Raw genomic sequence first — 13,913 nt, forward strand, 5'->3', positions numbered from 1 at the left:
GTGAAATTAAGAAAACACTCCCATTTACCATTGCAACAAAAAGAATAAAATACCTAGGAATAAGCCTACCTAGGGAGACAAAAGACCTGTATGCAGAAAACTATAAGACACTGATGAAAGAAATAAAAGATGATACCAACAGATGGAGAGATATACCATGTTCTTGGATTGGAAGAATCAACATTGTGAAAATGACTATACTACCCAAAGCAATCTACAGATTCAATGCAATCCCTAACAAATTACCAATGGCATTTTTCATGGAACTAGAACAAAAAAATCTTAAAATTTGTATGGAGACACAAAAGACACAATAGACAAAGCAGTCTTGAGGGAAAAAAACAGAGCTGGAGGAATCAGACCCCCTGACTTCAGACTATACTACAAAGCTACAGTAATCAAGATAATATGGTACTGGCACAAAAACAGAAACATAGATCAATGGAACAAGATAGAAAGCCCAGAGATAAACCCAAGCACCTATGGTCAACTAATCTATGACAAAGGAAGCAAGGATATACAATGGAAAAAAGACAGTCTCTTCAGTAAGTGGTGCTGGGAAAACTAGACAGCTACATGTAAAAGGATGAAATTAGAACACTCCCTAACACTATACACAAAAATAAACTCAAAATGGATTCGTGACCTAAATGTAAGACAGGACACTATAAAACTCTTAGAGGAAAACATAGGAAGAACACTCTTTGACATAAATCGCAGCAAGACCTTTTTTGATCCACCTCCTAGAATAATGGAAATAAAAACAAAAATAAACAAATGGGACCTAATGAAACCTCAAAGCTTTTGCACAGCAAAAGAAACTACAAGCAAGGTGAAAAGACAACCCTCAGAATGGGAGAAAAATCAACGGACAAAGGATTAATCTCCAAAATGTATAAACAGCTCATGCAGCTCAATATTAAAGAAACAAACAACCCAATCCCAAAATGGGCAGAAGACCTAAATAGACATTTCTCCAAAGAAGACATACAGCTGGCCAAGAAGCACATGAAAAGCTGCTCAACATCACTAATTATTAGAGAAATGCAAATCAAAACTACAAAGAGGTATCACCTCTCACCAGTTAGAATGGGCATCATCAGAAAATCTACAAACAACAAATGCTGGAGAGAGTGTGGAGAAAAGGGAACCCTCTTGCACTGTTAGTGGGTATGTAAATTGTTACAGCCACTATGGAGAACAGTATGGAGGTTCCTTAAAAAACTAAAAATAGAATTACCATATGATCCAGCAATCCCACTACTGGGCATATACCCAGAGAAAACCATAATTCAAAAAGACACATGCACCCCAATGTTCATTGCAGCACTATTTACAATAGACAGGTCATGGAAGCAACCTAAATGCCCACTGACAGATGAATGGATAAAGAAGATGTGATACATATATACAATGGAATATTACTCAGCCATAAAAAGGAACGAAATTGAGTCATTTGTTGAGATGTGGATGGATCTAGAGACTGTCATACAGAGTGAAGTAAGTCAGAAAGAGAAAAACAAATATCATATATTAACATATGTATGTGGAACCTAGAATAATGTACAGATGAACCGGTTTGCAGGGCAGAAGTTGAGACACAGATGTAGAGAACAAATGTATGGACACCAAGGGGGGAAAGCCACGGCGGGGTGGGGATGGTGGTGTGCTGAATTGGGCGATTGGAATTGACATGTATACACTGATGTGTATAAAATTGATGCCTAATAAGAACCTGCTGTATAAAAAAATAAATAAAATTCAAACGAAAAAATTCAGGAAGTAAATACAAATTAATAATAAACATTTTATAATAGCTATCAAAAAAAAGCAGGCCAAAGTTAATACATCATATTTGGGGGATGAAGAATTTCATCAGAATGGAGGGTAATCAGATATCGACGATGGGAGGATTCTCTGTAAACTGACTTAGCAAGATTCTTGCTAAAACTGTGCAGTGCAGGCCCAGGAAGGACAGACACAGAAGCCCAAGGTCAAAACCTATTTGAGAAAAGGGTTCAAAGGAGCCTGACTAAAGTTCAGTCAAGGAGCCTGCCTCTGTCAATAGGTGGGTGAATAGAGAGATGATAGGTCAGATAGATAGATAGATAGATAGATAGATAGATAGATAGGGACATAGATAGAGACATAGATAGAGACATAGGTAGGTAGATGGATGGCTAGAGACATAGATGGGTATATAGGTAGGTGGATGGATGGATGGATGGATAGATAGGAAAATAGGTAGATAGATAGATAGATAGATAGATAGATAGATAGATAAATAGATAGATAGGGACATAGATAGAGACATAGGTAGGTAGATGGATGGCTAGAGACATAGATGGATATGTAGGTAGGTGGATGGATGGATGGATGGATAGATAGGAAAATAGGTAGATAGATAGATAGATAGATAAATAGATAGCTAGATAGGGACATAGATAGAGACATAGGTAGGTAGATGGATGGCTAGAGACATAGATGGGTATGTAGGTAGGTAGATGGATGGATGGATGGATAGATAGGAAGATATGTAGATAGATAGATAGATAGATAGATATAGATAGATAGATAGACAGAGAAATAGATAGACAGATAGATGTAGAAGTGCTTGTAAATGTTCTTTGGGAAGGGCGGGGATCCCCGATCTGTAGCATGTGTTGGTTTGCTTAGTGTAAATACTCTCACTGTAGCTGGTTTCAGGCTACCAACATGGCGTCAGGGACACAGTGCTGGGAAGAAATGCCCACAGTTGACCACAGTGGACAGTAAGAGCAGGCTCCAGCCCACCCCTGCATAATTCTTTGTGCTACTTGTGCAAATCTTCTGTAAGTCTAAAATCATTTCAAAATAAAAAGTTAAAATTTTTCACATAAATTACCTATAAAATAAATGGATTATAAAAATTTTTCCTAGGGATGGGGTAAAGCAATCTTTTGAACCTTAGTTCTTTTTTTTTTTTTAAAGTAACAGTAGACTACAGAATAACCACAATATCTAAATTAAAGAGTAATTTTTTTAGACTAATAGACAAAAACCAAACAACAAAATGTTAAGGTCTATCACAGAGAAATATGGGTAGAATACATGCTATTGATCATTCAATTCATCAAGTGATATTGCTGAGAAAGCTTCAGTCATGGATTCAACCCACCCTGGGGCTCTCCTGATGCACAGAAAGAACACGCTGGACTGGGCTCCCACTTCCCCATCACCATCTGGATCTCATCCCGCCCCGGCATCACATTTGTATATCAAAGAAGCGAGGCAAGGGCTTCCCTGGTGGCGCAGTGGTTGAGAGTCCGCCTGCCGATGCAGTGGACGTGGGTTCGCGCCCCGGTCCGGGAAGATCCCACGTGCCGCGGAGCGGCTGGGCCCGTGAGCCATGGCCGCTAAGCCTGCGCGTCCGGACCCTGTGCTCCGCAACGGGAGAGGCCACAGCAGTGAGAGGCCCGCGTACCGCAAAACAAAACAAAAGAAAGAGCCGAGGCAGGAGGGAGGGAATGATTCAGCACAATTTGCAACAGTAACTCTCTAAAGCTACATCTAACAGTGTGGTCAGCTGTGTCCTCTACAGATACTCCAAGGACAATATGCTTTTCTGGCCATGAAAAGATGTGAAAAGCCACCAGACATCGTGTCGTTGTTGGAACTCAAGTTTTTATTCCCAAAATTCTGCTCCTTGTAATTAAGTCTGTTTTCCCCAGATGCTGACAGAGACTTAAAAGCCCATTAAGCTTCAGTTGTGTCACAGTGACACCTAAAGAGAAAAATAACAAAATGTTGAAGTCAAAATTTTGTGACCCTGGTATCACAAACCAGACTTTGAATATCAGGCCACCCACTCAAATGCATAGCATTCTTAAGCATAATAAACATGACAAACTTCCAGCATCATTCTGGGCTATGCCTTTGGCGAGCTTAAAGGTTAACTCCAAGTGCTCGGCAAATTCTTTGGTGCTTTATAGGAAACAAGAAAATAAAGTTTAAAGTCCAAGATCTAATTTATTAGCAACGCAACCAGGCATATAAGCCCTACCACTGTGATTGCTGAATTATAATATCTAAAACCAGAATGGACTGAACATTTTAGGTGAACACAGATGTAACAGTTCTTTGGTGTAAATGAATGAACGCCACAAAGATCACATGGCTGTTTTGCACTTGGTCCAGTCTGCGTACTGTAACTCATTCAGAACATTTCTGATAGTCTCAACACAAACTTCTCCTCTGTGGTGTTTTTTTGATGCAAGATTCCATACATTTTCAAATTCATCCTCAGAAAGCTTGACACCAATTTTACATAATATCTCTGCAATCTAGGGGGAAAAAAAAACTCTTTCAAAGTCAGGCTAATATTTATGTGTTTTTCAGTTTGTATTTTTAAAAATGTCTTTATAATATCTAAGACTATGGACATTTATCCCCAAAAAAGATGTGAGGATGTGTGTGTGTGGTGGGGGAGGAGGGCTTATTATGTATAATAAGCCAATATTAAAATTCCAGGACTTTCAGCTCAGGAATCATTTTGCTAATATGAGTGAATATAGCGTGTTCAACTCTATTAGCCAATATATAAAATTACTTTCAACTCCAAGTGTTTCTGTTTATTTTAAAGGGAAGTGGCCAAATTCAAGCAGAAAGGGTAAAAGAGTTAAAGATAGAAGACTTGCTGGATTTGATTTCCGTCCCAGTCACCTCTTATATATGTTATCTAGACCCCTTGCATATTAGTTTCTCTTCTTTAAAATAAGAATACCTATGGGACTTCCCTGGCGGTCCAGTGCGCTTCCACTGCAGGGGGCACACGTTCGATCCCTGGTCGGGCAACTAAGATCCCACGAGCCACGTGGCCAAAAGATAAAGAACATTTATGGAGTGTCTCTAACTGGCCTGTTGTAAACTTTAATTATAGCTGGGGGTGTGCAAATGTTGCAGAGATAGTGCACGCGCGAGCGAGTGAGCAGACTAAAATCTGAGCATATTGAAAACCAGCAAACTTTCGTTATTAATCATCTCTCTGCAGTGATAATTAGTAAAAGAGATAAAGGGAGGGGGGAAATATGCTTTATATGTCCCAGGGAAAATATAAGAAAGGAAAGATAAGAACCAGTAGTGGGAAGAAATATTAGAATGAGTAGAGGGAAGAAAAGATTTGAGAAAAAAAAAAAGAAACTAAATTTAAAAGAGGAAAGACATTTACTATGAAGCATACAGGAGGGAAGCAAAGAGGGAAATGGAAAGAAAGGTTAGACAGTGAATAGGAAAGCCAAAGAAATAGAAGACCTTCAGAATACCTCTATTAAACTAAATCTTAACAATTAAAAGGTCCCCTAGATATGATGTGCCTTGTGGGAAATTAACAATATAATCAAATACACTTGAAATTCAGGAGAGCAGTGCTGTCAGCAGCAGTTACACAGCAGAAGCACCTCAAGGCACCCGTGCATAGTTGCTATTTTCCTCCACCCGGTGACAGGTAAAGAAAGTCCCTGCAGGGACTTCCCTGACGGTCCAGCGGTTAAGACTCCACGCTTCCACTGTAGGGGGCTACGGTTCGATCCCTGGTCAGGGAACTGAGATCCCGCATGCCATGTGGTGCAGCCAAAAAAAAATATGTCCCTGCAGAGTGAAGCCCTGAGGTGTGTTCTTGGGCATCCCAGCCCTTCTCCCCTGCTTCCTTCCCAACACTTTGGGAGGCATTCCTACCCTCATTCAGTTTTCCATCCTCGTGTATTGATTAGCTAACACTTTTACGGAAACCCATCCATTCTCAAGGTGACGTTATTACTCCAAGCAGGTCTCTGGGTTCCTTTTTTTTTTTTTAATAGACTTTATTTTTTAGAGCAGTTTTAGGTTTCTAGAAAAATCGAGCAGAAATTATCTAGAGTTCCCGTATGCTCTATCACTTGCCCCCTCTTTTCCCCTGTTAGTAACATCTTGCATGAGTGCGGTATATTTGTTACAGTTGATGAGCCAATATTGCTACATTATTGTTAACCAAAGTCCATAGTTCACATGAGGGTTCACACTCTGCGTTGCATAATCTATGGGTTTTGACAAATGTATAACAACACGTATCCACCATTATGGTATCATACAAAATAGTTTCACTGCCCTAAAGATCCTCTGTGCTACACCTATTCATCTGTCCCTTTTTCTCTCCAACCCTCTGGCAACCATCGGTCTTTCTACTTTCTCCATTGTTTTGCCTTTTCTAGAATGTCATTTAGTTGGAATAGTATATGTGCAGGCCTCTGGGTTCTTACTTCCTACCTAGAATTGTGAGATAAAGGATGACTTCCTAGTTAAAAGAATTTTAGGCATCAGGAAACAAGCAGGAGATTTTTGTTTCTTTTGGTGGCCCTAAAGCCCTATTTCATAGGCCCTTTAGAGTGACTGAGGGAAGAGAAAATACAGTCTGCGAATGTCTCTTCTCTAACCCTCTGTGGTGGATCCTGGGTTCCTTCTTTGGGACCAGCCAGGAGGCATCTTCCTCTGAGTTTCTCCCCTCCTCTCCCCCCACCTCAGTGGGAATGAATCATTGGAATGAATCTGTTACTAAGTTTGCAAGTTTGCAAGCCATCAACCCTGCATGTGAAGTCCCAGAAAGCATCACACGTCTGTTCACATCATTTCTAGCTCTGGATTTGAAAGCTCGAAGAAGCACTTGCTCCCTTGATCACAGCCTGCTTTCCACAATGACAGATCTAGACTGGCTGCTCTGACCAAGACCTGCCGTTACTCCTCGGCCCTCAGAAACCCAATGGCTATTCTGGCCTAGCCGGTTGCACCTGCTTTATAACAAACCTAGGAAGAAAATCACCTGGGCCATGAAGACCATGTTTACCAAGAGAAAAAACAAGATACATGGGCTGACACGTGGCAACAGGACAGAACATTTTAAATCAGTGCTTGTTGTAGATAATCTGAGATAGCAGCTCATAAGGATGGCAGAGTGGCCCTCCTCACACTTACTCTTTGGTTATGGAGACCCAAGACTACAAGGGTACTTACACAAGGAAGGGATTGAGCCTCTTTGCTTTTACTCAACGAAGAATAGTGTTGAATATCTTAGGAAAACAGTTTTCTTTTTATACATAGGTCATAGTGAATATATGACGTGAGTGTAATTCTTCTTATTAGAGTAAATTCTACTTCAAGAATTATACCAAATATCACAACCAAATTGAACATTATCCTCAAGAATCCTAATGGGGGGGGAACGGGGTGCTCCTGATGACTTTTGTAATATAAACGCTCAAGCAAATAAACATTTCCACCTTTGTGTGTCGTTGGCCTTTCTTTCAACCCTTTTGAAATCACATGTTGTACCTCTTTTTTGGATCTGGTCTTGAAGAAGTCTCTTTCAAACAATCCTTTCTGGCCAAAGATGGTAGGATACAGCAATGAATAGGCATTTCCCTCTTCACCATAATTGGTTCTGTCACTGATACGGCGAATTTGGGGGGCGGGAATATCGGACCGAATGGTTGGAACACCGTAGATGGGATAACCTAGGACATGGATGGGGGAGGAAAACAGACATTCTAAATACAGCCGCCACCAACCATGTGCCTACTGAGCACTGGAAATGTGGCTGGTCCAAACTGAGCTGTGCTCTGAGTGTAAAATACACAATTTCAAAGATGTAGTACCCAAAACAAGAATGTGAGACATTTAATCATTTTATATTGATTCCTTGTTGAGATGATAGTACTTTGGAGATACATATTGTATATAAAATATATATATATACTATTAAAAAAAAATTTTTTTTATTTTATCTGTGCCACGCAGCATTCAGGAACTTAGTTCCCTGACCAGGGATTGAACCTGGGCCTCGGCAGTGAAAGCACCAAGCCCTAACCACTGGACTGCCAGGGAATTCCCAATATACTATTAAAGTTAATTTCACCTGTTTCTTCTTCTTAATGTGGCTACTAAAATTTCTTAAATATATATGACACCAGGACTTCCCTGGTGGCACAGTGGTTAAGAATCCACCTGCCAATGCAGGGGACACGGGTTCGAGCCCTGGTCCAGGAAGATCCCGCATGCCGCGGAGCAACTAAGCCCGTGCGCCACAACTACTGAGCCTGCGCTCTAGAGCCCGCGAGGCACAACTTCTGAAGCCCACATGCCTAGAGCCTGTGCTCCGCAACAAGAGAAGCCACCGCAATGAGAAGCCCGCACACCCCAATGAAGAGTAGCCCCCTCTCGCCGCAACTAGAGAAGGGCTGCATGCAGCAAGGAAGCCCCAACGCAGCCAAAAATAAATAATAAATTAAAACCAAAAAATACATACAACACCAATTGTATTTCTATTGGGCAACACTATTCCAAAGCAAGTAGCAAGCTCTCATCACAACAGAATGTAAAGCATGTCTATGAAATCCAGTTGAGAAAAATATGTAAATCCTTAATCATGGCCTTAGTCCAAAAAAGGGATCTTGACCAATATAAAAGAGTCTTCTAAATTCATCATGCTTGATATTGAGATCTGGGCAGTTATGGGTTGAACTGTACCCTCCCCAGACTTTTACGTTAAAGTTCTAACCCTTAGTACCTCAGGAGATGACCTTATTTGGAAAGAGGGTCATTGCAGGAATAATTAATTAAGATGAGGTTATACGGGAGAAGGGTGGACCCTTAGTCCAATATGACTGGAGTCCTTATAAAAAGGGGACATTGGGACACAGATGCTCACACAGGAGAACATCAGATGAAGACGAAGGCAGAGATCAGGCTGGTGCAGCAGAAGCTGAGTAGCACCAAAGACTGCCGGCAAACCCCCAGAATCCAGGATAGGGCCTGGAGCAGATTTTCCCTCACAGCACTCAGAAGGAAGCCACCCTGCCAACACCTTGACCTCGGACTTCCAGCCATCATGAGACGATCAATTTCTGCTGTTAAACCATTCAGTTTGTGGTATTTGTTATGATAGCCCTAGCAGACTAACAGAGGGGGAATAAAGATGTAAGGAACCGTTCTGTAAGAGCTCATCAAATATTTGAAGGCAAATCTGTTTGTAGCTAAGAATCACGTGGTTCAAAAGTCTCCTAGCACTTGGTGAAGTCTGAATTACGACGAGGTCTAACATTCCGGGTTCTGAGCTATGATGGTTTCAGTTTCATTGATACAGAGAGAGTCATTTTACTTGGGTCACCATGAACACTAGTTCAATTCAGCCTACATTTATTGAGCCTTCCTGGGTGCTTAGAATACAGAACTTAATGAAAGGTCCTGGGCTTTGAGAAAGTTAGAGTCTAATAGAGGCTGGGGGACAATGCAAGGACAGACAAAGGACACTCCCCTTCTGTGTTTGTTGATCCTTTTAACACTCCGCAAATAATGTGACATACTCACAAGTAGAAGAAACAGCGCCTACAACTGCACTGATCTCCGAAGAAGTGGTCTTGTAGTGATTAGAAACTTTATCGCTTGGCCTCAGAAGTGTCCGCAGAGTCTTTTCTGAGCTCCCTGGCTCTTTCAAGACAATATCTTCAGGCTTTATCAGGAGAGCTGGTTCAGATTCTTCTACATTAGCCTCAGCAGGGTTTGCACAATCTGGCTTTCCACCTTCAAGCAAAGACAGAAAGGGGGAAAAAAAAGTACAGCACAAAGTTACTACCTGGTGCTCGCCCTGTAACAAGATGAGTTTTCCCATTTAGTCTCTTCTTGCTGGTGGAAACAGAGGCTGAGCTGGTGTAGACCCTCCGCTGACACCAGTAGCCACTGTGGAAGCACAAGTTCAGTCCAAGGTCATACACCAGGAAATCTGAACAAAGTCTAATGTTTCTGCTCACCACTGCACTCATTTTATGCTAGAATGAAGCTTTTAAATCTGAAACACCAAATGAAAACGGAGAACTTTTTCTTTCCTCTTTTTTAAAATTAGAGCCTATTTTCATATTTGACTTGAACTACAGGATTACCAGAGTTGTTCCTAAGACTGTGCCCTGGGGAGGGACAGGAGAAGAAATATTTGGAGCTGTAAATTCCACACATAACCTGATCGCCGCGGTAGGGAGGGAGCCCCCATGCACTGTGACATTTGGAGAAGCGACGAGAGCTCGCTGTGAGCGCAAGAACTGATTCTATAAATAACTCCCTTCCAATCAGTGTATAAGAGAAAACCCTGTAAGATTCTTTTCTCTTTTGCAGATTTGCTTTGCTGAGTCAGTTCTGAAGTTGAGGAGGAAATTCCTGACACAGCTTTTTCATGGAGCTGCTAAGTACACAGCTAGCACTAGGCGGCGCTGTGGTCTCTCGAGCGCTGGAGGAACTCAAGGTGCTGGGGAAGGCCCAGCACCGGTTACACAGGCGAAGAGTGCCCCAGTGCCCGATCGGGGTGGCAAACCAGAAAAGACAGACCCATCTAAAGTCTGCAGCCCCCGACTCAGCCCCTGCCAATCGCTGCAGTGAAAGCGTCGGGCCCAGTGTTCCAGACCCTCTGGACCCAGTCCCTGCACCCACGAGTGGGTGGGCGCAAAAGGCAGAAATCTGGACCAAGTATGAAAAATAGTTTCTCAGAAAACTGCTCAAAAGCCCCTGCCTTAAAGGAAGCACCCCCTTTTCTCCAGCCGTCAACAGTAAGATGGAACTTGATATAAGAAAATTCCTGGCAATACATTCCCGAGTCCCTTCTGACTGACCCACCAGCCACTGTCTTAGAAGAAGAGGAAAACCTCAAGAACTCCGTTGAAAATGGAGCTCAAGTCAGGACCCCGCAACCGGGAACAATTAGAAGAACCACCTGGTTTGAAAGCAGGCTTTTGCTTCATGAATTGTTCCAAGAAGGAAAATACTCTGTCACCCTCTATTTATTTCTGAGAGAACTAGGGTAGAGTTGTTTTCTATAAAAAGCTTCATTAGGTATAGAAGATCCTCCTGCTTTCCTAGTGCACAGCAGAGAAAAGCCATCCCAGAAACTGGTAAGGGCTCCCGTGGTCAATAAAGCCCCAAATGTGGTACTGGCTTTGCAGGAATAAAAGTGAAAACAGGAGTATCTTCACGTTTTAGAGGAGAGATATTCCAAGAGGAGGTAAGCATGTAGACAATCTTTCAAAAGTTAATCGTCTGTAAGAATCAAGACTTGAAAATTAAAGCAAACGAGGTATCATTATATAACAACTAAATCACAAGAATGTTTGAAATAACACTCAGTGGTAGCAAGATTGGAGTAAAACCTTCTCACCAACGTGACTGATAAAATTGCAATTTGGTACAATCATTTAAAAAAGCAAAATGAAAGAGAGAGTTACTTCTGGGACAAAAATAACATTCATAAGAAATGAGATAGAAACAGAAAGCTTTCTGAGAGATGATAATCATTATAACGTCACCCATATTACTTTTTAAATATCTGGAAATAACCTAAGTTTTAAAAAGTGAGGAAATGGCTTAGTCATTCATAATACCTCAGCTTAAGGGAACTGAAAATAAAGTTTACAGAAACCATAAAAGTATCTCTTCGTTCCATAGAAATTTGAGAGCTAAGTTTTTTTTTTTAGCCAAATAAAAATGGTACAGTCCCCGTGATTTTAGCTATTTTAAAATATTTCCATACATGGACTTCCCTGGTGGCACAGTGGTTAAGAATACACCTGCCAATGCAGGGGACACAGGTTCGAGCCCTGGTCCGGGAAGGTCCCACATGCCGCAGAGCAACTAAGCCCGTGCGCCACAACTACTGAGCCTGCGCTCTGGAGGCCGCGAGCCACAACTACTGAGCCTGTGTGCCACAACTACTGAAGCCTGTGCGCCTAGAGTCGGTGCTCCACAACAAGAGAAGCCACTGCAATAAGAAGCCTGTTCACCGCTACGAAGAGTAGCCCTTGCTCACCCCAACTAGAGAAAGCCTGCATGCAGCAACAAAGACCCAACACAGCCAAAAATAAATTTAATTAATTAATTTTAAAAACAGAACAAGCTTATTAGAAAAATTTTCCATATGCTCACACACATATGTATATATGTATATCTATATATGGTTAGTGATGCAGGAAGATAATGTGTAAACATGAAGATATTTGAATAATAGTAAAGATTATGTTTTTCCTTTTAAAAATTTAACAGATCAGGCTTCCCTGGTGGCGCCGTGGTTGAGAGTCCGCCTGCCAATGCAGGGGACGCGGGTTCGTGCCCCGGTCTGGGAAGATCCCACATGCCGTGGAGCAGCTGGGCCCGTGAGCCATGGCCGCTGAGCCTGCGCGTCCGGAGCCTGTGCTCCGCAACGGGAGAGGCCACACCAGTGAGAGGCCCGCGTACCGCACAAAAAAAAAAAATTTAACAGATCAAATTCTGTTTTACAATTGACTTTTCCTGGGGGAGGGGAGCTAATTTCTCTAAGAAAATGGTTTTCAAACAGCTTTCTGAGGAACTCTCTTTCATATTTTGGGCTTCTGTGTAAATTGTTTTGCTTGTAATTGTTTTCTTTTGAATGAGTAATACACGGTTCCAAACTTAAAAGATACAAAAACATAGATTGAAAAGTGAGTCTCGCTGCCGCTTTGACCCTCAGCAACCAGTGTCCCCTCCCCGGAAATAAGAAATGTTATCAAATTCTTTCCTAACCTTCCACAGATATTCTATGCATAAAAATAAAAACAAATATATGTATATGTATGTATCTTTAAATATATAATATTAAAGTTGACAAGAGTCAAACTCCTAAGAAAAAGAAAATACTAAAGTCCATTTAAGAATTTAGCAAGGCTTCAGAAATTAAATACCTTTAATAATGACCCTCTCTTCATACTCCTTAAGGGGGGTTTTATCTTTCCAGTTAAGAAAATTTGCAAATTCAAGGTAGTTAATCAGCCCGTCGTTATCCGCATCACAGTATTCAAATAGCTGGTCCAGGAGCTTCTCATCTATGTGCACACTGGCCTGGTCACACGCTTCCCGAAGCTCAGCTTTATCTATGGCCCCATCTCCCTTCTGTTAGACACGAAGCAAAAAAAGATGACGTGAGCATTGTCTTCACGAGCAGAGTGGGCAACATCTGTTATTTCCTTTAAGAAAAAAAGAAAGAGCTCTATCACATAAATTCAAAGAATCGGTCCTATTTTTCACATAAGGAGAGTTAGATACTAAGCGAGATTGGTCCCCATCGTGTCCATCTGATATGTGCCCGGTAATTTCAACCCTGGTTGGAGTGGAGTGTGGCTCACAGCCTTTGTTCATTTTAATATCTTTCTCATTATTTTATTTTTATTTTATTTATTTTTTTTTTTTGCGGTATGCGGGCCTCTCGCTGTTTTGGACTCTCCCGTTGCGGAGCACAGGCTCTGGACGCACAGGCTCAGCGGCCATGGCTCACAGGCCCAGCCGTTCCGCGGCATGTGGGATCCTCCCGGACCGGGGCACAAACCCGTGTCGCCTGAAACGGCAGGCGGACTCTCAACCACTACGCCACCAGGGAAGCCCCATATCTTTCTCATTAAATCATGTTGTTTACACTCGGGTTGAGAAGGCCTAAGCATGATTCATGCTTGACATTTCATTTGACCAATGTTGTGTACTTTTGACAGCTTTCTGCAATTTTCAATGCTTTCAAAGTTGGTGTTCCAACTAGGCAGTCAGGGACTTCCCTGGTGGTCCGGTGGTTAGGAATCCACAGTTTCACTCACAAGGGGCTGGGTTCAATCCCTAGTCAGGGAACTAAGATCCCACATGCCACGCAGTGTGGGAAAAAATTAAAAAGTCAACTGGGCAGTGATTGTCCTACACTCCATTGCCTGGTGAAAAGAAGAAATTAGGGAAGTGGCTGCAGGCCAAGCACAGAGAGTGGATTCAAAGGCAGCTGCCGCTGGATATTAACGCTCCCGTGGACAACAGGATTCACTCAGATTCATCCTGGAAGCGGGAGGAGGGGAAGTTTCCACCCCTTTCAGACAACAGTT

The 13,913-nt window shown here is 42.0% G+C and overlaps 1 protein-coding gene across 1 annotated transcript in view; it reads right to left on the reverse strand.

Moving 5' to 3' along the window:
• Nucleotides 1–3,988: 3,988 nt before the first annotated feature.
• Nucleotides 3,989–13,913, reverse strand: part of EFHB (EF-hand domain family member B) — a 49,051-nt gene continuing 39,126 nt past the window's right edge. Inside the window, exons 10-13 of the mRNA XM_029215144.1 lie at nt 12,741–12,948; nt 9,373–9,585; nt 7,339–7,520; nt 3,989–4,322 (exon numbers count right to left, since the gene is read on the reverse strand). Coding sequence (XP_029070977.1) covers nt 4,149–4,322; nt 7,339–7,520; nt 9,373–9,585; nt 12,741–12,948 — 777 coding nt within the window. The 3' untranslated portion in view covers nt 3,989–4,148. The remainder of the gene's footprint in view (nt 4,323–7,338; nt 7,521–9,372; nt 9,586–12,740; nt 12,949–13,913) is intronic.

The sequence above is a fragment of the Monodon monoceros genome, unplaced genomic scaffold, assembly GCF_005190385.1.
Source record: "Monodon monoceros isolate NGI ecotype Baffin Bay Population unplaced genomic scaffold, NGI_Narwhal_1 Super_Scaffold_11, whole genome shotgun sequence".
Classification (NCBI taxonomy): domain Eukaryota; kingdom Metazoa; phylum Chordata; class Mammalia; order Artiodactyla; family Monodontidae; genus Monodon; species Monodon monoceros.